The 25,516-nt window shown below is 60.9% G+C and overlaps 3 protein-coding genes across 4 annotated transcripts; all 3 read right to left on the bottom strand.

The window, feature by feature from the left end:
• Positions 1–159: 159 nt before the first annotated feature.
• RAX2 (retina and anterior neural fold homeobox 2) lies at positions 160–8,176 on the bottom strand. Its single transcript, XM_074808669.1, has 4 exons — positions 7,964–8,176; positions 6,506–6,532; positions 2,897–3,147; positions 160–1,031 (listed from the first exon to the last, which is right to left on the bottom strand). The coding sequence occupies exons 3-4, from the start codon at positions 3,137–3,139 to the stop codon at positions 588–590; spliced, it is 687 nt and encodes a 228-aa protein (XP_074664770.1). The 5' UTR covers positions 3,140–3,147; positions 6,506–6,532; positions 7,964–8,176; the 3' UTR covers positions 160–587.
• A 3,633-nt stretch (positions 8,177–11,809) lies between these two features.
• On the bottom strand, positions 11,810–14,386 carry LOC141916320 (complexin-3-like). The gene is made up of 3 exons (XM_074808691.1): positions 13,478–14,386; positions 12,731–12,818; positions 11,810–12,386 (listed from the first exon to the last, which is right to left on the bottom strand). The coding sequence occupies exons 1-3, from the start codon at positions 13,630–13,632 to the stop codon at positions 12,168–12,170; spliced, it is 462 nt and encodes a 153-aa protein (XP_074664792.1). The 5' UTR covers positions 13,633–14,386; the 3' UTR covers positions 11,810–12,167.
• Positions 14,387–14,491: 105 nt separating this feature from the next.
• On the bottom strand, positions 14,492–24,724 carry MATK (megakaryocyte-associated tyrosine kinase). Of its 2 annotated transcripts, XM_074808688.1 has the most exons (14): positions 24,486–24,724; positions 24,169–24,399; positions 19,121–19,176; positions 18,791–18,904; positions 18,520–18,635; positions 17,991–18,210; positions 16,928–17,021; positions 16,768–16,833; positions 16,515–16,614; positions 16,339–16,423; positions 16,088–16,161; positions 15,799–15,994; positions 15,327–15,413; positions 14,492–15,186 (listed from the first exon to the last, which is right to left on the bottom strand). In XM_074808688.1, exons 3-14 carry the CDS (start codon positions 19,127–19,129, stop codon positions 15,004–15,006), a joined length of 1,344 nt encoding a protein of 447 aa, XP_074664789.1. In that variant the 5' UTR covers positions 19,130–19,176; positions 24,169–24,399; positions 24,486–24,724; the 3' UTR covers positions 14,492–15,003. The 2 variants fall into 2 exon arrangements, with proteins under 2 accessions (XP_074664789.1, XP_074664791.1); XM_074808690.1 differs by lacking the exon at positions 24,486–24,724 and having other exon boundaries at positions 24,169–24,410.
• Between the last annotated feature and the right edge of the window lie 792 nt (positions 24,725–25,516).

Below are 25,516 nucleotides of genomic sequence, written 5' to 3'. Positions count from 1 at the left end.
AGCCGCACGGCGGGCAGGGCCCCGGCAGCGCCCAACTCCAGCATGCGGCAGCCGTTCAGCTTATCTCCTTTTACTCATGATACAACCATCTTCTTGGTGCCGGCACATCTACTGGCACAACCAGTGCTGTGCCCCGACGCGGCTAAAATAACCCCCCAAGTACTCCCTACAAAACTAGAGCTTTTCTGTTCGGTTTTGTTTAAATCTGCAGCGTTAAAAAAAAAAAAATTAATAATAATGGGAAGGGGAAGGGGTGTGGGGAAAGGAGGTGTCCAACCGGGGAGGGGGGTGAGTGGCCCGGTGGCACAGTGGCCAGATCCTCAGCCTGGGCCGGTGCCTTGGCAAGGCAGAGGGGCCGTGGTGGCTGCTGGGGTGCTCCCCCGTGGCAGTGTCCTGCCAGCACCCTGGCTTGCTCCCCTGCCACCGACGGTGCTGGCTCGTCAGGGGGAAGATGCAGCCCGGCATCCCTGCCCTGCACCAGCTTTGGTCCTGCCGAGCATCCCACCGTCACCCCCTGGCCCGCCCCAGGGCCAAGCCAACGCCGGGGGCAGGCGCCGGGGGCTGGTGGGGCCGGAGGGGAGCGTTCATCAAATGGGCTGCCAGGTCTTGTCAATGGTCTGAATGTGCTCCTTGGCTTTCATGCGGAGCGAGGCGATGCTGGAGCTCCTCTGGTCCACCTCCTCCAGCGGGTACTTGTCCACAAAGGTGGTGCTGCACTGGTAGGGTGCGGGGGCCATGGGCTGCATGCCCTGCGCCATCGGCGGGGGGGTGTTGAGGAAGGAGTGGCCGCCGTAGGGCGGCTGCAGGGCCTGGGGGGCTCCCATGAAGCCGGGGATGCTGTGGACTGTGGTGGCGCTGGAGATGGGCGACGTCAGCCACGGGTCCAGCGGGAGGGAGTTGCTCATGGGCCCCACGTTGGGGGTCATGGGGGGCCGGTTGAAGGAGAGCACGGGGGTGTCGTGGAGCTTCATGGAGCTGGCCTCCATCTTCTCCTGCCGCCTCCACTTGGCTCGTCGGTTCTGGAACCAGACCTGTGAGGTGAGAGCCAGAGTGAGCCCCACAATGCCCAGCTGGTCCCTCACAGCGTGCCCCACATGCTGTGCCTTGTGCGGGGTGCCCCGTTGTGCTGTATCCCATGGGGGGGTGCCCCACATGGAGTGCTCCAGGTGGGGTGTCTATGGGGTATCCCATCCCGTGTGGGTGCCCCTAGGTGTTGGGTCCCATGCAGGGTGTCCCACAGGGCGCCAGCAATCCCCAGCAATCCGCACAGCTCTGCCAAACCTGCCCCACAAACAGAGGTGCTGAGGGCACCTCTGAGGTGTGGAAAGTGAGAGGTGTGACCGTGCAACCCCCGCCCTCGCTGCTCCATGGGAATGTGCACCCCAGCCCTGCAAACAGCCACGCAGTCCTTGGTATAAAGTTATCTGGCCTTCAAAAGCCCCTTGGTACAAGCTTTTAGAAGCCAAACTGCCACAGTTGTGCCAAAATGCAGGAGAGGGACCGGCAAGCCGAGCCCCACGGGAGCTGCTGGTCCCCGTGTCCCCAGAGCCCCCAGCAGCGCAGGGCACGGGCTGTCTGCTGTGTGATGCGAAGGGGGAGTAAAGATGAATGGCTAGGCTGCAAAGGAGGTGTCTCCATGGGTTGGTCACAGCTGTTGGGGGATACTGGGCTATACTGGTGCAAAATTCATGTCCAAAGAAGAGCAAAGAGGCTGGTGAAGGGTCTAGAGAACAAGTGCTGTGAGGAGCAGCTGAGGGAACTGGGGGTGTTTAGTCTGGAGAAACAGAGACTCAGGGGAGATCTCATCACTCTCTGCAACCGCCTGGAAGAGGGTGTAGTGAGGTGGGGGTGGGTCTCTTTTCCAAAGTAAAAAGTGATGGGACAAGAGGAAACAACCTCAAGTTGCACCAGGGGAGGTTTAGATTAGATATTAGGGAAAATTTCTTCACTGAAAGGGTTGTCAAGCACTGGAACAGGCTGCCCAGGGAAGTGGTGGAGTCACCATCCCTGGGGGTATTTAAAAGACATGTAGATGTGGCACTTAGGGACATGGTTTAGGGGTGGACTTGGCAGTGTTGGGTTTATGGTTGGACTGGATGATCTTAAAGATCTTTTCCAACCTCAATGATTCCATGAAACTGGTCGTTGCTCAGAGAGCTCAGCAGAGGTGTCCCTATGGTCTGGACCCTCCCTGAAAAAGGCTGCGTTGTCTTGGACTGGGGCTGAGGCCTGGAGATCTCAGTTCATTTGTAAGGGGATTACTGCTTTGTTTCGCAGTGGGTTGGTTGATTCTATGACTCCCTGACCCTTTCCTTCTCCCCAGTCTCACCCCATCAATCCCAGGCGCAGTGGGGAGCAGACCAGTGGGGCCCCAGGCTCTTCCCCAGGCTGGACCTTCTCCCTGCAGAACCTTCTCTGGCAGCCCCAGGAGTGAAACCTCCCCAGCCCTGCCGCTCCCCCAGAACTGCTTCTCTCTGACAAGCCTAAAACCCCCAAATCTGTGAGGATCGTGTGCTTTCCCAGCCCTAAAGTCCTGGAAGTGGTCAGGAGCAGCTGAGGTTTGGCTGCTTACCCGTGGGATCAGCTGGAGGGGTGGGAGCGGCCGCCAACATCAGGGAAAAAAGACTCTAAAAACCGTCTCCCTACCCGAACAGAGGGTCGGGCACGTGGGCTGAACTAGGACCTTGTGGGGGAACAAGGCTCAGCCATTAAATCCCTTCTCGGGGAGGGCAGGAGCAGCCAGCTCTGCGGAGACGCCAATGGGAAAACTGAGGCACGGAGCGAGGCAGCAGCGGTGGAGCTGGGAGCAGAGGAAAGCTCTCAGTGCCGGGCTGGTCCCTCTGCACTGCCCAGGGGACAGGTTCAGGGTGCTGCGGCCCCCGGGAGTCCTCCCTACCTGCACGCGGACCTCCGGCAGGTTGACCTTCATGGCCAGCTCCTCGCGGCTGTAGACGTCGGGGTAGTGGGACTTCTCGAAGGCGCGCTCCAGCTCGTGCAGCTGGTAGGTGGTGAAGGTGGTACGGTTCCTCCGGTGCTTCTTCTTGGGCTGCTCCTCCTCAGCGGTGGCTGGCGGGGTGCCCTCGCCGTCCCCCGGCTTCCGCAGCTCGCCCAGGTCCCCCTCACACTTATTTAGGAACATGGTGGTGCCTGCAAGGGGACCACAGGCGTTAGTCGGGGCGTGGGGACATCAGCTCCAACCCCATGCAACCCCAGGTTGGGGATGGACGCACAAGGGGACGAAGGGATGGGAGGATGGGGCGGCCCCAGAAATGGGTTATGCAAAGGTGTAATCCTCTTCTGCTGCAGCGTTATCCCAGGGCTGCGGGGTCCTGGGGACTGACGTGGGGTCCTAGGGACTGATGTGGGGTCCCGGGGATTGACGTGGGGTCCCAGGGACTGACGCGGGGTTCTAGGGACTGACGTGGGGTTCTAGGGACTGACGTGGGGTTCTAGGGACTGACGCGGGGTCCCAGGGACTGACGCGGGGTTCTAGGGACTGACGTGGGGTTCTAGGGACTGACGCGGGGTCCCAGGGACTGACGTGGGGTTCTAGGGACTGACGCGGGGTCCTAGGGACTGACGTGGGGTCCTGGGGACTGATGTGGGGTCCTAGGGACTGATGTGGGGTCCCAGGGACTGACGTGGGGTTCTAGGGACTGACGCGGGGTCCTAGGGACTGATGTGGGGTCCCAGGGACTGACGTGGGGTTCTAGGGACTGACGTGGGTTCCCAGGGACTGACGTGGGGTCCTGGGGACTGATGTGGGGTCCTAGGGACTGATGTGGGGTCCCGGGGACTGACGCAGGGTCCCGGGCACTGATGTGGCGTCCTGGGGACTGATGTGAGGTCCTGGGGACTGACGCGGGGTCCCGGGGACGGGCGCCCCGCACTTGGCTCCACTGTGAGATGCGGCCAGGCCAATGCCCCCACCCAAAGCTAAGAGTCAAATTTCACCTGAAGTGGAAGATTTGATGAAAGCACTGTCCCTGAGAGCCAACCTGACCTCCCCCCTGCCCTGGCGTGGAGGGGACCAAGCCCAGGCTGGCTCCTTCCCTCCAGCCCAGCTCCTCTCCTCCAGCCCCGCTTGCCCATGGGCTACGAGTCTCCCCTGAGCCCCGGGAGGAGCCGACGTCCGTCCGCAAGCGCAGGCAGAGCCGCCCGGTGCTGTCCCCTGGCTCGTCACCATTCCCTGCGCGCCTACAAGCGTTTTCAACCCTTGCAATGTTTCATCTTTAAGCTTTTTATCCAGCATCTGAAATCTTCCTGCAGTGTGTGCTGGGGATTAAGGGTTCCTTTCTGCTGGGAGGATGCAGGCAAACACGGAAACGGGGCAGAAAACTGTAATCCTGGGGCACTTCACCAAGGGGAAGGCGCTGCAGCGCCCAGACCCACCGCAAAGGTTCGGCCAAGGCCGGAATGGAGACGGGGAGGGAAAGGGCCCGTTGGTTAATTCTGGGAGGGAAGAAATGGGGGTGCCGGGAGGGCGGCGTGGGGGTGGGTGTCGGGTGTTGCTCAGGCTGAGCACGTGTGGGGTGTCGGTGCCCGCTGTGCCCAGCGAGGGCCGGGGTGCGCCGTGGGCAGCGTGGGCGCAGCGTCTGGCGCGTGCAGGGATGTGCGCGGTGAGCAGCCCCCCGCCGCGGGAGGGTCTGGGGCGCTCGGGCACACCCAGGGGCGCCCACGGTGGGGTGCGGGAGCGCGTGTGTGCAGGGGGCTGAGCGTGGGGCGGAATGTGTGTGGGGCCGGGGGGGGTGTGGGTGTGTGTGTGTGTGTGTGTGTGCGGGGCGGCGTGTGCCGCGGGCCCACCACGTGCAGGGAGTGCGGTGCCCAGGGTGCAGCGTCCGTGTGCCACGTGTGCAGCACGCACAGCGCGACCTCCGCACCTGCGTGTGCGCGGGGCGTGCGGGGTGTGCAGTGTGCGGCGCAGCACGAAACCCGCAGTGCAGTGCGTGTGCAGTGTGTGTGTGTGTGTGTGTGTGCAGTGTGTGTGTGTGTGTGCAGTGTGTGCAGTGTGTGTGTGTGCGCATGGTGTGCAGTGTGTGTGTACAGTGTGTGCAGTGTGTGTGTCTGTGCAGTGTGTGCAGCGTGTGTGTGTGTGTGCGCGCGCGCAGTGTGTACAGTGTGTGTGTGTGTGTGCAGTGTGTGCAGTGTGTACAGTGTGTGTGTGTGCAAAGTGTGCAGTGTGTGTGTGCAGTGTGTGTGTGTGTGCAGTGTGTGTGTGTGTGCATGGTGTGCAGTGTGTGTGTACAGTGTGTGCAGTGTGTGTGTCTGTGCAGTGTGTGCAGCGTGTGTGTGTCTGTGCAGTGTGTGTGTCTGTGCAGTGTGTGCAGCGTGTGTGATGTGTGTGTGCGCGCGCGCGCAGTGTGTACAGTGTGTGTGTGTGTGTGCAGTGTGTACAGTGTGTGTGTGTGTGTGCAAGGTGTGCAGTGTGTGTGTGTGCAGTGTGTGCGATGTGTGTGTGCAGTGTGTGCAGCATGTGATGTGTGTGCACAGTGTGTGCAGTGTGTGTGTGATGTGTGCAGTGTGTGTGCACTGTGCGTGCAGTGTGTGCGCAGTGTGTGTGTACAGTGTGTGTGTAAGGTTGCAGTGTGTGTGTGTGCAGTGTGTGTGCGTGTGTGTGCAAGGTGTGCAGTGTGTGTGCAGTGTGTGTGTGTGTGCATGGTGTGCAGTATGTGTGTGCAGTGTGTGCAGTGTGTTTGCAGTGTGTGTGTACAGTGTGTACAGTGTGTGTGTGTACAGTGTGTGTACACTGTGTGTGCAGTGTGTGTGTGTGCAGTGTTTGCAATGTGTGTGTGCAGTGTGTGTGTGCAGTGTGTGTGTGTGGTGTGTGTGTGCAGTGTGTGTGTGCAGTGTGTGTGTGTGCAGTGCGTGCAGTGTGTGTGTGTGCAGTGTGTGTGTGTGGTGTGTGTGTGCAGTGTGTGTGTGCAGTGTGTGTGTGTGCAGTGTGTGCAGTGTGTGTGTGCAGTGTGTGTGTGTGCAGTGTGTGCAGTGCGTGTGTGCAGTGCGTGCAGTGTGTGTGTGCAGTGTGTGTGTGCAGTGTGTGTGTGTGCAGTGTGTGCAGTGTGTGTGTGTGCAGTGTGTGTGTGCAGTGCGTGTGCGTGCAGTGTGTGTGTGTGTGTGCAGTGTGTGCAGTGCGTGCAGTGTGTGCAGTGTGTGTGTGCAGTGTGTGTGTGCAGTGCGTGCAGTGTGCGCGTGGTGTCGGTGCGTGCGGCTTTGGGAGCTGCCAGCCCCCAGGATGCCCCGTGGCCCCTCGACGCGCTGTAGCCACCGGGGCCCTGGGCCTGGCCCTGCCGCTGCAGGGGGGCTGCAGTCTCGGGGTGCCCAGGGGGGAGCTGCGAGCCAGGGCGGGGGTGCTGGGTGTTGCACCCCGGGGTGCCCCGAGGAAGGGGTGAGTGGGTGCCGGGGGGAGCAGGGGCCCCGTTGCCACCGTGTGAGCGTCGCGGCGTGTCCTGGGGCTGGGGACACGGGGAGGGGACGGGGTCCCCCGGCGCCACCCGCTCTCACTCACCTGCTTCTCATTTGAGCAGCTCCACACCTGCAAGGAGAGGGGAGAGGGGGTGAGCGCCCAGAGCCCCCAGAGCCCCCAGAGCCCCCAGAGCCCCCGCCTGGGGCACGCACCCCCCGGGGGGCTCAGCACCCCTTGGCTGCCCTGCCCAGCCGTGGCCTGTGGCCCCACAGAGCACTGGGGTCCCCTGGGGCTGGGGGGGATGGGGGGAAGCTGGGGCAATGGGAAGGGGTGGGATGGGCGGGGGGGGGCGGGCACGGGTGAGCCAGGCCTCTGGGGGGGCTGGGGACAAGATGGGACAAGCGGGAGGAGAGAAGAGGTGGGGCAGTGAGGGGGGACAGGGCCAAGGTGCGGTGACGGAGGTCAGGGCCAGGGCTGGGGGCAGCCCCCATAGTCCCCCCACCCTGACCCCATCTGAACGCAAACGGGGCGAAACCCCCCCAGGGAGCAACCTCTGGCGTGGGAGCAGGAGCGAAGCGAAGAACAGAAAAATAACCCAGGAGCAGCGACCCGGCAGCAGGGCGGCAGCACCCGACCCCGCGGGACGGGGGGTGGCAGGGCCAGGACCCCCCCACCCCCTCACCCGGCTCTGCCTGGGCCTGGCCGGGGTCACGGGTGTCCCTGCGTGTGGAAGGGGGGACCCCAGCGGGGTCAGCCTGGGGGACATCAGCACCAGCCACCTCATGGTCCCTGTCCCCCAGGGACGGGCCCCGGGACCCCTGAGCCTCTGCCACCAGCATTTTGGGAATCCTGCCTAAAAACGGGCAGCGCGGGGGGGGCGCAGCGGGGGGAGCCACCTCCCTGCCCCGGTCGGACATTTTCCTGTGGCCGCCGGCATCCCGGAGGCAATTTGGGGGTTTGAGACCTTAAGCTTTAAAACTGTGCTGGGAACCGCAAGGACCCAAAGCCTTGGGAGGGTCCCCGTCCCCCGTCCCCCGTCCCCCCCCCCCCCCCACTCTACACCCTGACCCGTGGTTTTCCTGCGGGGGCTGTTAGCTGGGGCGGGGGGGCTCTTGTTATTAAAGACACCCGAAAAGGCGACAGAAATGGCATTGGGCCCTGGTTGAAGTGGGTAAAAAAACCCATTTCCCTGGTGCCGGAAGGCAGCACAGCATCCGTGAGGACAAGCGGCCTCCCGGCAGTGGGGGACGCGGAGGCGACACCCCCGGCTTTCGTTGGGTCCCGATTTTTTGCCTACAAAAGCCTGTCTGGGTGCCAGGATGTGGCCTCCTGGGCTCAGGCCACCCGGGACCGGCTGTTTGCGGCAGGGGGGAGCGTGGGTGGCTCCTGCCCTCCGGCCCCGGGTGTAAATCGGTGCAAGTGATGCTGACGGGTGCCCGGCACCCACTCCCACACCCCCAGGGAAGGGTGCCAGCCCCGGGCATGCACCGGGTCACCCACTCCCTTTTGTCAGCATCTTCCCGCGGCGCTTCCTCCCGAATCGGAATAAAACGGTGTTACCTGCTGGGCCCGACTTGGCTTTTCCAGGAGTATTTAACTTTGCCGGTCCCTCCTGGGAACCAAACAAGCGGCTCAACCTCACCAATCTCGCAGCTTTGGCAGCCAAAGTTGCCTCTAGTCTTCTTATTTGTCACAGAACCGCCGTGCTAAGGCTCGGGAGAATCTTTATTTAGTGTTGCAGATGTCACCAAGGCACCGCAGATTGGAAATGAGTCCAAAGGATTAAGACGAGGTTATTAATTGGAGGCCTTCCCCTTTAAGAATGATTGACAGTTACTTTCTGGACAAGTAATTGCTCTAAATGTCCCCCCAGCACGGGTCCGGGGGGGCGGCAGCGGACAAAGCCCCGAACTGCCTTCCCCACTCAGATTGTCTCCCCACAAAGGCGTCCTGCTGGAGTTTGCCGTGTAATCCCCTCATTACGGGCGAGGAAAAAGAATTAGAAACAGGGGGAGCGGAGAAGAAAGGCCGGGTTGGGGGGGGGAGGAGGGAGGATTTCCTTCGCCTGCGAAGGCTCTGCCCCAGGGATGGGGTCCGGGGCAGGCGCCCCAAACCTCGGCGGGATGGGGATGCTGTGGTGATGGGTGTCGACCCCCCCTGGATGGGGATGGCGAGACCAGGGGTGGCCCCCGCTGAGCGTGTGTGTGGCCCCGGGGGTCCGGGGGGTGCTGGTCACAGAGCCCGGCCCGCGTGGGGACCAGCGATGGGCGCTGGGTGTGGGGACAGGGACAGGGACCAGGCAGGGGGGGCCGCTGTGAGGACCAAGTGTGGGGACAGGGTATGGGGTCTGGGGACCTGCTGTGGGCACCAGGGGTAGGGACCGGACACCCTGAACAGCCCTGGGACCAGGGGTGGGGACCAGGGGTGGGGACCAGGGGTGGGGACCAGCCCTGGGGGCTGCCCATGAGCCCCTGGCCAGGGGGGCAGAAACACTGTCTGTCTCCTCCCCGCTCCCGCTGTCACCCTGGGGACCCCGGCCCAGGGGACAACAGGAACATCTTGATGGGGATCCTGGGGTGCTCTGGGTGGCGGGTGCTCGGTGCTGCCCAGACTCCCCTGTTCTGCCAGACAGGTTTGGCCCTTTTCTTTCTCATCTCACTTTTACTTTCTCCCAAAAGCCTCTTCCTGCCACCTGCAAACGCTGCCGCCCCCGGCCACCGTCTCGGCTTCCTCCCACTCCCTTCCTCTCCTCAACATGGTTCCTCTTTCAGGTGGCAAATGTCACCGCGGGGTTTTTGGACACCCACCCCCCCCCATGCCAGGTGGCTGCTGGCCCCATGAGGGTCTGTGCCCTCCGCACAGGAGCTGCTGCTGGCGGGACCCTGCAGCCACTTCTGCAGCTGGTTTGGGGCCTGAGGCCACCTCAGCACCCTCCCGGCAGGGCTGCGCGGCTGCGCCCGCCCCGTCTGACACCGCTCTGGGGACAGCGTGACACTGTCTTGGGGGTAGCGTGCCACCACCCCGGGGACAGCATGGCCCCACACACCGGGGATGGCAGCCCCTGGGGATGGGGTGACCCCCCCCATGCCATACAGTGCTGCCAGGGGCACGCAGGGACGTGTCACCTTCGGGGTTTGGGGACACCCCGGATCACAGGGATGGCGCATGGGGCTGGAAATTCAAACGGGAAGCTGGACCTGCTGCTCCCACTCGCCCGGGGCCGGTGCTCGTGCCCATGCTGGCCACCGCAGCGGGAGCAGGAGCCAAATCCCCTGCTCCGGTGGCCCTCAGTGGCTTCCCCCAGGGTGCCCCCACAGCCCCGGCAGGTGCAGGGAGGTGCCACCATGCCAGGGCCTGCGGGCCCTGGGGTGCCAGGGCTGGTTTTAGGGGCAGGGCGCTGCCGGGTGCCAGGCTTCGGCGCTGCCCGCTGGGCGGTGTGTGCGGCACCGGCCCCGCAGCCAGCCTCGAGGTGTTGGCTCGCACGCGGGGGGGGGCGGCCAGCAGGCTTATTTGCCAAATGATTATAATTGCCTTTTAGGAGCAGATAGCAAATTGATTTGCTTCCTCGTCCAAGGCCCATAATCGCTTCATCACTTTAAAATATTAATGCTATACTTCTTTGCTAGTTTCCCAATTACCCTAATTGAAGGCAAATTGGTTAAGAAGGTGCAATGCAGAGTATCAGGGGGTTTAGTTCACTCAAATGACAGTTTTAAACCTCCCTAATCCTATTAGCCAGCAAAGCTGCTAACGCTTAGAGACGCTGCGTCAGCTTACCGGGGCGGTGGGGCCGGAGGCGGGGGTCGGGGCGGGGGGCGGCCGGGGGGCCACCGGCCTCACGTGACCAGCTCGGCCAGGGATTTACCACTTTTTTAGTTCATTAAGAGGCCTTGGGCAGGCGGGGAGGCGGCAGGGGTGACCCAAAAGGGTGCTGAGCGGGAGGCAGGTGGCAGAGTGGGGAGGATGGGGGGGGCAGGATGATTAGCCAAGGAGACCTGGCGGAGGGTCCTGACCTGAATCCCAGCCAGCGCTGGGAGCCCCCAAGCAGCCCCACTGGGAGAACTGGGAGCTGGGCTGCCTGTCGGGGTGGGATGGGCCCCCAGTGCCGAGCGGGGCTGGAGGAGCCTGGCGTGCCGGGGCGTGCCGGGGCCCTCGGTGCCACCATTCCTGACACGCAGCGCCGAGCCCCAGCCCTGGGGAGAGCGGGGACGTGGGGTGGCAGCGGGGCTGTGCCAGGTGCCACAGCTGCTGCTGCCCCATCAGGGACCTGCCCGGGGGACCGGTGGGGACACGGACGGCCCCATCCCATGTGACATGGGTGGATTTTTGTGCCCGAATGGGAGAATTTTTCAAGTTGTGGAGAAGGTCTGGAGAGCGGGGATGGTAGTGACAGCAGGGACAGTGGGGACAGCAGGTACAGCTGGGCCACCAAACACAAGGAAGCTCCCAGGTGTCAAGCCCTGACGTGCACATCACACGCTCCCCTGGGGTGCTCCGGCAGTCACCAGCCCCCTGACTGGTACCTGGAGGGGTGGGTGCTCTGGGGGGGGAACTGAGCACCTCATGCACCCAGGGGCCTCCTTGCTGGAGCTCCTGCAGCTCTGGGTGCTCCAGCTGGGGCGGCTGAGACCTGTGGCTCTTGTGACAGCAATGAGCTCCATGGCACAACTCCCACCCGACCTGTGCTGGATTTGGCCGCCCCTCCGCGACCCACCACCGAAGCCGTGGGCCCAGGGCAGGGCCGTCCCCACAGGCCTTTCTGGAGCAGATGGCCCCGGCGTGGGGAGGACGGAGGCAGCTCAGCGCGTCCTTTCTTTCATGCAGACACAGCGGGACTCCCCCGGCGGCGCCTGCTCCATGCGGAGGTGCTGTGGGGGCCAGTGCTGGCGGTACATTTTACAAGGGTTCAGCTAGCTTAGTCCTCGGGGACAGGCGACTCAGGCAGATTAGATCTCACTAAAATAGGCAGGTATTAGTGATCTCAGCAGCCCCCGGCCTTCCGGCACGGCGGCATTTAAGCCGGTGCCACTGCTGAACGCCTGGGAGCAGGGAGCAAGTCCTCGGAGGGGCAAGGGGCAGTGGGGCGCCCTGGCCCTGGCCAAAGGGACCCCTCCTTGCCTGTGCTGGCAGAGGGATGCTTGAGGGCGGGTTAAAAGCTGTCACACACCCTCACCGGTGCTGCCCCCAAGGGATGTCCCAGGGCTCCTGGGCACCCCTGGCGTGTGGATGTGCCTGGGGGATAGCGCAGAAGGGGGGGACGGATCCAGTGGCTGAGCTGGGTGCTGGCCTGGGGGCACCTGGGGCAGCTCTGCTGCAGCAGTGTCATTGGGTGCCCCACCCCCCCCCACCCCCCCGCCCAGGGCTGGGTTTGTGTGGACGAGGGGTACAGCAGGAAGACCAGACAGGTGCTGGCAAATGCTGCGTTTATTGAGCCAAACAGTGCCCAAGGCCCGGGGGCTGGTTCCTGGGGGTGACAGAGCGTCAGGGACCACCACCCACCCTGTCTGGGGGCTCACACCAGCGGCACCCCAGGCTTGGCCAGCAGCCGGGTGTCCTGCATCCCAGCACCCACCCAGCGCACCCTGGAAAAGCAACAGGGTTTTGGGGAGGAAAACCCACCCTCAATGCATGTATTGGGACCCCCACCCCCAGGTAATGGCACAGTAACACCCACATCTCATTGCTCCTGGGGCGGGGGGAGCAGCGGGGCAGGGCTGAGCCCCAACACTGCCGCTGCAACCTGCCAGCGAGGCGGGCAGCGATGCTACATCAGGACACACTTCTCCTTCATCTCGTCCACGCTGCCCAGCGCGCGGTCCCGCAGCGCCGGCAGGTTCACCTCCCGCATCTTCGTCAGGAAGGCAAAGGCCCCGTCATCCTCCTCCTCCTCGTCTTCCTCCTCACTGTGCACCATGGCAGCCAGCTCCTGCGGCAGCTCCACCGTGCCGCCGGCCACATGCACCTGAGCATCGTCCCGCTCGTCCTGCGCAGGGGTGGGAGACGGCGTCAGGGTTGTGGGCAGACCCAGGCACCCACCAGCCATGGGGTGGGCGACGGAGGAGAGCGGGTACCTCCGGGCCAGCCGGGCACTGCGGGGGCATTGGGGGTGCTGGGGAGACGCGACACTGTCCAGTTCCAGATTCGGACAGGCTGGAGGGACACGTGGGCAGGGGATGGCGCAGAGACAGCAGCCATTTGCTGCCCTCTTCAGGAATCAGCTCCCGTCCCAGGGGAGCCCTGGCAGCTGCCGGGCCTGGGGCCCTCCCAGGGGATGGAGGGCTCGGGGGAAGACCCCCGAGGTCCCACCGTGGGCAGGCCGGTCCTTACCTGGGGCAGGCGGTACTTGTCCCGCATGTGCATCCGTAGAGTGGCCCGTTCCGCCTTCTTCTGTGCAAAGGCCTTGTCCCGCTCGATCCTGCAGCAGCGGGTGCCACACTGTCACCCCCCATCTCACCAAGCCCCCCGCTGGAACCACACACCCCCCTGCAGCCCCGCATCAGCCTGGTCCTCCGGCAGCAGCGTGGTTGTGCCAGTCCCAGGCTGGGGCAGGAGGAGAAGGGGATGCAGAAATCTGTAGGAGGGTTGCAATGGGGATCTGGGAGTAGGGTCCGCATCCTGCCCCTCCAGCAGCAGCACCCAGCAGAGGCTCAGCGAAGGTGCCCGTTGGAGGGACTTGCTCCTCCTGCAGTCTCTCAGCTCCCAGATGCTGGGTTACCAGGTCCCCACAGCACCCGGACCCAGGGAGGTGGGACCTTAATGCAATCCTCTGCTGGCCCCTCTCCTCCCTCAGCTCCACGGGTGCTGGGCTGGTACCAGACACCCACTGCTCTGGGGCACTGACATCCCGGGGGTGCCCCTTGTCACCTACAGTGCACCGAGCACTGTCCCAGCCCCGTGCCAGCACCCACAGGGACCTCCTGTGCTGCGGGGAGAGGCGCCGAGGCACCCTCTCTGCCCCTGTCCCTTGTCCCGGCTGCCTCCCTGCCCCTCCCTGGGGACAGCCCATGGTGGGTGGGACCCTGGTCCCGGAGCATGGGGGACCCCAGTGACCCCCCAGCCCCGGTGAAGCCTTACTTCTCCTCCAGCAGTTGCCGCTGGTACTCCTCAAACTCCTCGCGGGCCATGCCGTTGGGCAGCGTGGCCGCCTTCCCATCCTTGGGGGGCTCCTTGGGCGGCTCCTCCTCATTCCCCTTAAAGCTCTTCAGGGCAGTTGTGAAGAAGGAGGCCATGGGTGGGCGGCTGTGGGAGCCTGTGCCCCCGCAGTGCCTGGTGCCACCGGGTCCCTACCCGGGGCCAGCACCTGCAAGGTCAGCGGGACCGGCTGCCCCAGGGGCGCCGCGGATCAGGGGCGGATTAAGGCATTAGGAGGGGATGCCACAGCCACCGGGTGGAAAGACCTTCCCGTGCTGCTCGTGGCACCTAAGGGTGCTTGAGGGAGACAGTGGTGTGGGGGGACAGCAGGGTGCTGCTTCATCAGGGTGATGGGGAGATGGAAGGTGCCACCGAGCCCCAGTGCACCCCAGACTGGGCTGAAAGACCCCCCCCATTTGCACGGACCCCGATGGAGGGCAGCACCCGCAAGGCTGGATCCTTCTGGGGGGAGCCCTGCGCCGTGGGCACCCAGAGCCACCCACACTGGCACAGGGGGGTTGGAGGTCCAAGAAGGCAGCGCAGAGGAAACACAAGAGGATTAGCTGAAAAAACCCAATCGAGGGGCAAAGGACTGGAAGGAAGACAAGGCGGTGGGCGGGCGCACGCACACAAACACACACGCGCGTGTGTGGCCCCATGCCCCCATTAATCCCGGCTCCACCGCGATGTCGAGATTGCTTGGGAGCCGGCGCGGCCGGGGGCTTCCTGCTGCCAGAGGACGTGCCCCGCTCCTGTAATCTATATGCAAGCAATTCCCATACAGGCTCTGATTAAAAGAATAATCCCCAGCTGCGCAAAGCCCAGAGGGGAGAGGGGCTAGGCTGTGCACGGGGGGCTCTGAGGGCTGGAGCTCCTGGGTCCCCCCTAAGCCTTTTTCTGTGTTTTGCCAGGCCCCAAGTGAGGGATAGGCCTAATTTGAGCCCAGAGGCTTAAAGATGCTGTTGAACTAATTTCTTTGGTTTAATCAAAAAGCCCAAATCTGTGGGGTTTAGCTGGCTGCACCCAGTGTCTCTGCACGGGGCCGGGTGGCTGGAGCAGGGCTGTGTCAGGGTTGGGGTTTCATCCTCCAGCAAGCGGAGGTGTCCCCTCCTGTCCCCTGTCACCGGGAGGGACAGCTCGAAGGGACCCCACGTGCGGCACCCACCGTGTGTGGCACGGCCCCGTCGTGGGGCTGCTCTCCCCACCCCAGCGGGTCGGGGGAGATTGAACCGATAGGAATATTCGCTGGGCTGTGTGGTGGGAAGAAGGACCCGTGCCAGGATGGACGGAGGCTGTTGCCTCCTCTTCAGGCACCCTGGGAGGAGAGACTCCCCAGCTGCTGCCCATCTCCACCACGAGAGAGCGGTGCCGTGGGCCACGCCGCTGCCCGGCCACCCCTTGCTGTGCCACTCCCAGCCCCGGCGGGTCCGGAGGGCTTCTGGCCACGGGTCCCAGGAGAGGGACAGGCCTTAAACATCCCTCAGGTGCTTCAGCTCCTTCTGCAGCTTCTCCGTGAGTTTCTTGAAGGACGGCCGCTTGCCTGGCTCCAGCTCCCAGCAGCTCCTCATCAGGGCGTAGACGGTGGGTGGGCAGCCCTCCGGGGGGTCCATGCGGTACCCCTGCTCCAGCAGCTCCGTCACCTCCTTCAGGCTCTGGCAGGATGAAGAAGCCAGCTGGGAGCCCTCCTTCCCCGCCCCGCCAAGGGCTCGCCCTGGTCAGGGGCCAGTGGCATGTCCCTGTCCCATCAGTGCCAGCAGGGTGTGACCTGCGGCACCCCCGGCACAGCACTCACCAGCTTGGGGTAGGGTGCTCGTCCAAAGGAGAAGGCTTCCCACAGGAGGATCCCGTAGCTCCACACATCCGACTTGGAGGAGAATTTCTGCATCGGCAGGAGGAAGGGAGGCTGAAACTGGCCAGGGGCCATGTTGGGCCCCCATCCCTCCCTGAGGGCAAGAAAGGAGACAGCGCCTGTCCCCTGCCACCCCCAGCTCCCCGAGGTGCAAACCCCCTCCCTTCCCATCACCCACACGGCCCTGGGTCCATCCTGCCGCATCCCATCAGAGCTGCCCCAATTCCCACCACACACCAGGGCAAGGGCTGGTCAGGACAGAGCTCACATTTCAGGAGATGCAGGGCTGAACGTGCCAGAAGCCACCATGGGGCAGAGACGGGTTGGCAGGAGGGGGACGAGCAGGGGAGACCCAAGGGGGTGATCTGCTTTGTGAGGACCCCCTGGCCCCCCCTCCCTTCCCACCACCACTCACGTTGTGTTTCAGGGCCTCTGGAGCTGTCCACTTCACGGGCAGCAAAGTGGCGTCCGCACCCTTGGGGTTGACCCGGGCCAAGCCGAAATCGCTCACTTTGGCCACGTTCTCCTCAGAGATGAGGATGTTGCGGGCAGCCAGGTCCCTGTGCACCAGCTTCTTGGACTCCAGGTAGTCCATGCCCTGAGCCACGTCCCTGCCGTGGCCAAGCAAGACAGAACACAGTGTCACCTCTCGGGGGGGACGCAGAGCACCAGTCCCCAGCCCAGAGGGAGGGAGATGGACTTACAGAGCGAACAGGAGGAGCTGCTGGGTCGGGACAAGTGCACGGCCTCGTGTGCGCAAGAAGTTCACCAGGTTGCCCTGATAGAGGAGGAGAAATGTGTAAGAACCAATGGGACAGGGGTGCCCGGAGACTTTGTCACCCACAAGGGCTGCAGCACCTGGCATCTGTCCAACTCAGCCGCCATATGGGGATTTTGTCCCCAGATCTGAGCAGCGCCAGGTCCTGCTGGCCAAGGACTGGCCGGGTGCTCTCACCTTGCTCATGAACTCCATGACGATGTAGAGGCCGTTGTGCAGGATCACGCCAAGCAAACACACCAGGTTTTTGTGCCGGACCTTCCTGAAATGCAGGGGATCTGGGTCAAGGGGGTGCCTGCTCGTCCCCGGATCATGGGACAGGGTTGGGCCGTATCCCCCCACGGGGCACTCACGTCATGGCAGCTGTTTCAGCAAGGAAGGCCTGAGCGGTCACATCGCACTTGACATTCTTCACGGCTACTTTCTGCCCCATATACTCACCCTGCAGGACATCTGTGAGGGGACGCAGGGGATCAGGCTCAGCCCCATACCCAAGCCCCGGCATGCCAGGCTGAGCCCCCCATGCCATGGGATGGGGAGGCGACATCAGGGGACATTTGGGGAAGCCCGCGGCCAGGAAACCTCCAACCCCACCTTCTCACCTACCTCCGAACTCTCCTTGCCCGATGCGGTCTCCCAGTGTGAGGTGCTGCAGGTTCAGCAACCAGCCGGCTGGGCACAGGGGCAGGTTAGCAGGGGCCACCAATGGGGCCATGCTGCCATGTCCCCAAAACCCAGACTACAACCCCCTCCCGCCATCCTCTACCTTTGGCCAACTCCTCCTCGGCCGACTTCATCCCGGTTTTTGGTTTGGGCTTCACCAGCTTGGTGCAGATAGCTCCCTGCTCCTTCATGTAGTGCTGCCAAGGGATGAACAGACGGAGGCAATGCGGCGCTGCCATCGCTGACCCCCAAGCTCAGGGCATGGAACCAGGAAAGGGCCACGGGATGCTCCACGGGACCCCACCACCATCGAGGGGCCTGGAGCCCCTTCAGCTTGGGCAGCACAAAACGCTGCATTTCCCGCAGCGCCTCCATTCACAGCCCGTGTCTCAGCCCCGCTCCCCTCTGGGCACAGCCGGGGAAACACCACGATGGACCACGGGCAATATGAGATGCTACCGCTGGGCCGGACGGCAGCCGATGGGGTTAAAGGCCCAGCAGACGCTGCAGCAGCCGAGGGTGGTTTGCAGAGGTGACATGGAGAGGAAGTGGTGGGACAGCTGTCGGGGTTAGAGTGGGGCTGGGGCAGCTGAAAGGGGAAAGGACCCACTCAAAAGCAGAAGTTGTAATTAAATAAGGAAAACATGAGATTTCGAGCCTCCAGAAAGGGCAGTAGCTATGAGACAGGGTGAAGATGAACCTTGAGGAAGAGCTCGCTGGAAGGGTGAGAGCTAATGCAGCAGCCCGGGAGCCCTGTGGGGTGAGAGAGGGGCTCAAAGTGGAGAGAAACACAGCAAAACACCTCAAGCCTCAGCAGGGCTCAGACTTTATCCAGGGTCCAGGGGTAGCAGAGGATCTTCACTTTCCAAAGTGCCCCAAGCCCTGCTGCTGTGTGAAGCACTGAATGAGAAGGGATGGGGGGAAACACGGCCCCGGGCAGGGGACTGGGGCTGCTGCCGGCACGGCCGGGTGATGGCAGAGGACATCCATTGCACCCCAAACTGAGCGGGAACCACGAGCCTTCGGCAGGGATGGAGAATTACACCAGGTAACGGAACCACACGAAAACCACAGGAGAAATGGATGGGGACCTCCACTGCTCCGTGTGACCCCATGAGGTTCTTTGCCCTCGGCAGAGCTCACTGCCTGGGGAGGGGGGGTCTCACCTCAATCATGTCGATGAGGTTGGAGAAGTACTGCTGGCTGTCGATGCTGAGCGTGTTCTCCTCGTGCACCACGCGGTAGTGGATCACCTCCTTGCCGAAGCTCACGCACAGCACGTAGTCACCGGGGTGCCGGACAGACTCACGCACCAGGAACATCCCGTCCTCGGGGGGCTGCAGCTCCTGCACCGCCTCCACCCCCGAGATTTTCCCGTGGAACCAGCTGGCAAGAGGGGCAATGGGGAGAGGGGCCGTGCCAGTGGGCTTCCCCCAGCACCGGCAGCGAGACAGGGAGAGCAGAGCCCCCGCTAAAGCTACATAGACCCCTCCCCCTGAGGTCCATCCAAGCTGGGTGGGCAACAACTGGGGGTCTTTAAAGGCAGGTGCTGGCCCCAGCAAATCCCTCCATTGTCAGCGCGTGGATACAGGCTGCTCTGTGCCCAGCTGCCCACCCAAAACCTGGCTGGGGGGAAACACGTTGGACTCATCTGGGCTGCTGCCCCTGCCCCGGTCCCCTCCCAGCTGTACTCACGGCATGAGGCTGAGCTTGGGGTCGACGCGGATGGCACCGCGCTCCCGCAGCGCGCTGGCCGCCAGCAGCCCCTCCTGCCCCGTCTCGTTGTGTCTGGCGCGGTACCAGCCCTTGCCCTGGGGGCAAGAGGGTCTCAGAGCAAGAGAAGGAAGGGGAGATCCCGCTGGGAAGGTGGGGGACTGGCTCCAGCAGCTCAGCTGATGGCCCTGGGGTCCCATCCCCTCCATGTCCCTCCAGGGCAGCGCGTCCCCCGAACACCCATTGGGCTCACCTCCACGGCCTCGATGATGGTGACCATGTCGCCCTTGCGGAAGGCCAGCTCCCGGGCCTTGGGCTTGGTGTGGTCGTGCTTGGTGACGCACTGTGTCCCGGGGGGCCAGTGTTTCTGCATGGGAAAAGAGGCATCAGCAGGGGCAGCGAGAGCTGCCCCCCCACCCTTCCCACAACCATCAGGGCCAGCTCCAAGGACCATCTGAAGCCCTGTCTGGGGACAAGGGGCACTGGGCACGAGCCCTCCTCCACCCCACTGTGGTCCTGGGGGGACACGTCACCCCGATGTTGGCAGGGGAAGTGCTGGCATCCCTGTGGCAGTCCTGCTTACCCCAGACATGGTTGCTGTCAGCACATCAGAGACTCCCCGTCCTCTCCTGCTGCCACCTGCAGAGAAGGAACCAAAGGGGGCTGTGGAGGGATGGGGCTGAGCTGACCTGTCCCAGGCCACCACTGCTGTCCCCACAAGCTTCTCTGGCCAGCGCAGCTCCCTGCAAGCCCGTCCATGCAGGGCAGCCCCACAACACAGGACAGAGAAAAAGGCTTAGAGCAGGCTGCAAACTCTGCTGGCACTGGTTGTACCCTGGGGACACTCCTGTCCCAAACCCAGGTGGGAGTAGGACCCATCTCTTCTGGCCTCTGCTCCTTCTCCACGCCTTGGAGTCCAAAGATGCGCTCCACCGCCCACTGGCACTGCTGTCATAACAGGAGCCCATCACCACGGCCACCGGGGGAAATGTGGTTTTACTAGGAACTTGTGTTTTCACCTCCTGTTTCATCAGTTTGAAGTCATCAGGGCCACAAGAGGCACCAGCTGTGGGGCCCTGCTGACGTGGGACACAGCAGGGCTGCTGTGGGGGCTGCCTGCTGCAGGGGGGACGCTGACAGCAAGGCTGGGCCGAGGGGGGATTGTCACAGCCGCTGGCTGTGGGATGATCACGCAAGGTCCCTGTGCTCCCCCTGCCACCAGCTTGTCATGCTGGGATGCATGTGACCACTTTCCAGTTCAAAACTGGGTCTTCTCCTTCTGCAGCCCTTCATTTCCAATGTCACCTCCATGGGAGGGTCACAGACTCACAGAATGGTTTGGGTTAGAAGGGACCTTTGAAAGATCATCTACTTCCAACCCCCCTGCTGTGGGCAGGGACATCTTTCACTAGATCAGATCACTCAGAGCCCCGTCCAACCTGGCCTTGAACCCTTCCAGGGAGGGGGCAGCCACAGCTTCTCTGGGCAGCCTGTGCCAGGGCCTCACCACCCTCATTGTGAAACATTTCTACCTCACGTCCAAGCTAAATCCACTCTCTTTCAGTTCAAAACCATTGCCCCTTATCCCGTCACTGCAGGCCCTGGTAAAGTCTCCGTCTTTCTTGTAAGCCCCCTTTACATATTGAAAGGTCACAGTAACGTCTGCCCAGAGCCTTCTCTTCTCCAAGCTGAACAGCCCCAACTCTCTCAGCCTTTCTCCATAGGAGAGGTGTTCCAGCACTCAGACCATTTCTGTGGCCCCCTCTGGACCAGCTCCAAGAGTTCCTTGTTCGTCTTGTACTGGGGGCCCCAGAGCTGGATTCAGTGCTCCTGGAGCGGTCTCACCAGCGTGGAGTAGAGGGGAAAGATTCCCCTCCCTCGTCCTGCTGGCCAGGCTGCTTGTGATGCAGCCCGGGATGCAGTTGGCTTTCCAGGCTGCGAGTGCTCATCGCTGACTCACACCCAGTTTGTCACTACCAGTATCCCCGAGTCCCTCTCCACAGGGTTCCTCTCAATCCATTCATCCCCGAGTCCGTACTAATAGTGGACATTGCCCCAACCCAGGCACAGGACCTTGCACTGGGCCTTGTAGAACTTCATGAGGTTCACCTGGGCCCACTCCTTCAGCCTCTCAAGGTCCCTTGGGATGGCATCCCCTCCCCCAAGTGAATCAACTGCACCACCCAGCTTGGTCTCATCTGCAGACTTGCTGAGGGCCCACTCAATCTCGCTATACACGCCACTGATGAAGATATTAAACAGTATTGGTCCCGGTGTGGACCCTTGAGGTACACCACTGCTGTCCACTTGGACATTGAGCTATTGACCATAACTCTTTGAATGTGGCCATCCAGCCAATTCTTCACCATCCACCAGTCCATCCTCAAACCCATACTTCTCCAATTTAGAGGTAAGAATGTTGGGGGGGACCATACCAAAGGCCTTACAGAAGTCCAGGTAGATGATATCCACAGTTCTTCACTGGTCACTGATGCAGTCACCATCGTAGGAGGCTGCTAGATTAGTCAGGCACAATCTGCACTTGGTGAAACAGTGCTGGCTGTCTCTAACCACCTCCCTGGCTTCCATGAGTTTTGACAGACCTTCCAGGAGGATCTGCTCCATGTTCTTACTGGGCAGTGAGGTGAGGCTGACTGGTCAGTAGTTCCCAGGATCCTCCTTTCTGAAAATGGGCGTGATGTTTCCCTTTTTGCAGCCACTGGGAACTTTGTCTGACTGCCACAACTTTTCAAATATGATGAAGAGCGGCTTGGCAACTACATCAGCCAATTCCCTCAGGACCCTGGACTGCATCTTGCTGGAGCCTGTAGGCTTATGTACATTCAGGTTTCTCAGGTGGTCTTGAACCTGATTTTCTTCTAGAACGGGAGGGACTTTGATCCCCCAATCTCTGCCATGCTGTTCAGGGGCTTGAGAGACGTGGGAAGAGAGATTACCATTGAAAACCGAGGCAAAAACAAAACCCAAACCTGTTGAGCACCTCAGCCTTCTCCATGTTGGTCATCACCAGGTTTCCCAACTTATTTAAAAAGGACACACATTTTCTTTAATCTTCCTTTTCTGGCCAGTGTACCTGTAGAAGCCCTTCTCATTAATCTTGGCATCCCTTGCCAAATTCCACTCTACCTGGGATCAGCTCGCCTGATCCCATCCCTACACGCCCCGGCAGCATCCCTATATTCTTCTTAGGATACACATCTCTGGTTCCACTGCCTGTGCATTTCCTTCTTACACTTTGGTTTGACCAAGAGGTCCTTACTGAGTCACACTGGTTTCCTGCCTTCCTTGCCCAATTTTTTTAATGTACTGGAATTAAGAGCTCTTGTCTTCTAAGAAAAATGTCCTTAAAGAGCTACCAGCGCTGTTCAGCACCTTTATCCCTAAGGGCAGTTTCCCAGAGGGTTCCATCCACTAATTCCTTGAACAACTGAAATTGTGGATGGTGGGACTCAGTGGGAAAATGCTCTCCTGCTGCCTTAGCAGCATGGGGGGCTGGAGCGGGGACGGCCCCCCCGCTGGGGCGTTGACACCAAGCCCGTGTCCTCGGTGGCACTGCTTGGTGCATCCCCATGCCACGGCCTCATCCCCAAACCCACCACGCTCTTAAAAGTCAAGTCACGTCTTCTGTAAGTTTTGTTCTGATTTCAGCACCCTTCTTCCAGATCCATTTTGCAGTTGAAATTTCTCTCTGCCACTGCACGGCAGACGCTTTCTTTCCTTTCCTAAAGGAAGGTGGGATTTCTCAGTGCTTGCAACTCACACTCCTCAGCTTTGCCAAAGACGCCATCCGGTGAGACCCACGTCCTGTGCAGGCGAAGCTGCTTTGTGCCCACCTTGCTCCTTCCTACCAGAGAACTAGATAGCGTGAAACTATCTGCGCAGCTCAGTGCTTCTCTGTTTCCAAGACCTCAAAACCACCAGGGAAGCATCAGTTTCCAGAGAAGAGACATGTCTGATGGGGAGAGGTGATTTCATTCATGCTCTGGTTTTCTTGGCGCCCAGCGAGCACGGGAGCCTGAGCAGGGCAGGGCAATGCAGGGCTGGGACCTGGCGCTGACTGCGCCGTTCTCGGGAAACCCCACTCCTGGCCTCTTGGAAACTTCTAGCCAGAGCAGGATGATGTCTCTGCTGTGCCGGGAGAGGTGTGGGGGCTCACTTGGCTCCTTGGAACAGAGATGACAGTCTTTGCTCTATTCCTCTTTTGGAGGGTGAGTCATGGTCACTCCTCTGCATCACCGGTGGTAAACCCCAGCCTGTCTCCACGATGGCAAGGATCCAAGGACTTGCCGTGTCAGTCCCTATCCAGAACAACAACGAAAAAGGGACAATTGCAGCTGTTGCAAGGTTAATATTAGCAGGCAGCTTTATCTGTTCCAGAAGCCATCGTTAGTTAGCACAGGCATCCTCTCATCCTGCAGCCCATCCGTGCCACGTGTATTATCTCGGTGGACTAGAGATGCACAGGCAGCCACTCCGTGCCTGTTCCCCCGCAGGCACAGCCAGAGTCTCATGTGACTGGATGTGGATGCAGCTCAGCTCACTTCCAGAACAGGGGAGGACTTCATGGGCACAGAGCTTAAGGACAGGGTCCACTCCATACCCCTCGCTGTGATACAACCATGTCCCTATGCTGGCTGAGCCAGGAAGGACGACAGCAGCTCTGACAGTTGGTCCTTCATTTTCTGCTGCTCCAGGACAATAATTTCTGGTGAAAAGCAGCAACTCTTTGCTCAGTTCTGCCCCTGTGTGCAGACAGTGGGTGGTCCTTGGAAGGGATGGATCCTCCACCCTGAACGCCCAAGGGCCCAGCTTCTCTTCTGCCCAGCTGGCACTGGGGCTCGGGGTGCCGGACATGCACCCCCACATGGATACCTGCTGCTGGCAGGGCCTGGAGAGGGGCCAGTGCCTCCACGCAGCCACCAGCGGGCAGTGGCAGTGAATCACCTTCCTCCTGGTGACACTCACATGCCTTGTCCTAAAGCAACTGCTTGTTCTTGGAGATTTTTGGTCCATGCAGTTCCACCATTGGAATGAACCTTTGTCACGTCCTGTCATCTCTCACAACGTTCCCACAAGCAGGATGCCTGGGCAGAAAGCCTGGGAGGACATACTTGCCCCCTTCTTTGTTTTGGAGCTGTTCTACACTTGTTTTTTTAATCAGTTAAGCTGAGTATTTGCAATGAGCATGAGGAGTACAGCAACACGGTGGGGTTTGGTGGAGCCATCCCGACCCAGAACTGGAGAGTTCAGGCTTGTTTCTAGCGCAGAGTTACCCCAGCTGAGGAGCTGCAGGACCCAACAGCACAGTAGTAGCAGAAGAGGGGACACAGACATTTGCATCTTGCACCTCTGCACTGCAACTGGAGCTGGATGCATTGAGCACACACCTTTGAAACACAAACTGGAGAACTTTTTTACAAACACCCGTCCGCGCTAAGGGTCACTTGGGCAAACAGCAAGTACAGCTCTTGCTGAAATACAGGTGACACCTGGTCATTTCCCCACTGACCACAATGCTCCAAACACCACACCACTATGCCCGTCCCTCTCCACTGACAGAGCAGACACAGCAACACGTCACCTGCAACTCTGACAGACCCTCGCACTCACCTCCCAGCAACGTCCATGCGGGGCCTCGGGGGCAGCGAGGTCTCGGGGTAGTCCACAGCTAAACCTGGTTTCAGATTCCTGAATTCCTGGAGAGTAAATTCTCTTTCATATGGAGCAGCAAAGCTTCATTTTCAAGGGCACGCTCCCAGAAAGAGCTACTGCGTTATTTCCTGATTTCTCTTCTGGTAAAGGCTGCAGATGCAGCGTTGCGGAGGTCCTAGTGCCTGCCGCCTGCACAGTTAAACATTAATCAGCAATGACTCATTATCTGACAAGACTTGAAACAACTTTTACCCTTTGAGGGCACAAGTACACACCCTCACTAAAAATGAGCTGGAGCTCATCAGATCCTGTAGCCTGCAGCGCTGCATAGCACTCACAGAAAATTAAAGCTCCGCTGTGCAAACAGGGAGATTTGCCGTTAGCGCCTCGATTGCCACGGTCAGAGCAGCTGCCCACGGTGGCAGCAGCTCCCCACGGCCACTGAGACTCAGGAGAGGATGTGGTGAGACCAGGGATCCAGAAATCTAATCCCGTCTCAGCACCGGCTTCTGTGAGACTCGGGAGAGGTTGACCCAAGAGCAGGGCCGCCCCTTGCTGCTCTAGAGGGGATGAAAACACAACTCAGCTGCGCCGCAGGCTGGACGGGCAATTGCGCAGAGACCTTTAAATGACCAGAAGTGTCAAATGGCAGGGGCTTATCTATATCCTCCAGCGCCCGCAACTAGTGGGGAGGGAATAATCGCCTCCGCAGGTCACCATCCCAGCCAGAAAACCGGAGACATTTGCACTGATGTTCAACATTTCCAATATTCTGAGCAAAATGGTGAAAAAGAAGAAAATGCACTTTCAGGCAAACACCATACTTCATTCAGGGGTCCTGGGTTGGGGTTTTTTGTGTGTATTTTTTGTTTTTTAATAAAATGATGTTTAAGACTTCAAAAAGTACTGGCAATTCAAGGGCAAAGGCAGTGTAGAAGAAAACTATTCCAGACTAGCCAGTAGTTTCAGCTCCTGGTTATACTTTTCCATCAACAAACAACTTCCCCAAGCCACCTGAGCCAGGCTGTCCACAGGATTCTTGGGACATGTTTCCCCAGGAGCACTCCTTGCATTACCCTCCGGATTTGTAAGGACGGATCCTTAGATACCAGGTCTGTTCACGCTTGAGAATAAACACAGAGCACATCCTTACAGCCCCTGCACTACACTCCCGGGGCTCAGTATCGGATGCCCTGGGGTCTGTGCCGTACTCTCTGCGACAAACAGATGCTTCATACTTTTGGGTTTTGCCACATACGGTCATTGTTACAGATGTGGCCACAGCCCAGAGAACTCAGCCTCACAC

Source organism: Strix aluco, chromosome 29 (assembly GCF_031877795.1).
Source record: "Strix aluco isolate bStrAlu1 chromosome 29, bStrAlu1.hap1, whole genome shotgun sequence".
In the NCBI taxonomy this organism is placed as follows: Eukaryota; Metazoa; Chordata; class Aves; order Strigiformes; family Strigidae; genus Strix; species Strix aluco.
This window is presented reverse-complemented; position numbering and strand designations above follow the sequence as displayed.

What these genes read in the sequence shown, in the direction of transcription:
- LOC141916320 (XM_074808691.1), bottom strand. Translation starts at nt 13,632, where the DNA reads ATGGCCTCCTTCTTCACAACTGCCCTGAAGAGCTTTAAGGGGAATGAG. An exon ending in CGGCAACTGCTGGAGGAGAA is followed by an intron (nt 12,819 to 13,477) that starts GTAAGGCTTCAC and finishes CCGCTGCTGCAG; the next exon opens with GATCGAGCGGGACAAGGCCT. An exon ending in ACAAGTACCGCCTGCCCCAG is followed by an intron (nt 12,387 to 12,730) that starts GTAAGGACCGGC and finishes ACCCCTGCGCAG; the next exon opens with GACGAGCGGGACGATGCTCA.
- RAX2 (XM_074808669.1), bottom strand. Translation starts at nt 3,139, where the DNA reads ATGTTCCTAAATAAGTGTGAGGGGGACCTGGGCGAGCTGCGGAAGCCG. An exon ending in TGCCGGAGGTCCGCGTGCAG is followed by an intron (nt 1,032 to 2,896) that starts GTAGGGAGGACT and finishes CTCACCTCACAG; the next exon opens with GTCTGGTTCCAGAACCGACG.
- MATK (XM_074808688.1), bottom strand. An exon ending in ACCTCATCGACATGATTGAG is followed by an intron (nt 17,022 to 17,990) that starts GTGAGACCCCCC and finishes ATCCCTTGGCAG; the next exon opens with CACTACATGAAGGAGCAGGG. An exon ending in CAGCTCCTCCTGTTCGCTCT is followed by an intron (nt 15,995 to 16,087) that starts GTAAGTCCATCT and finishes TGGCCACGGCAG; the next exon opens with GGACGTGGCTCAGGGCATGG.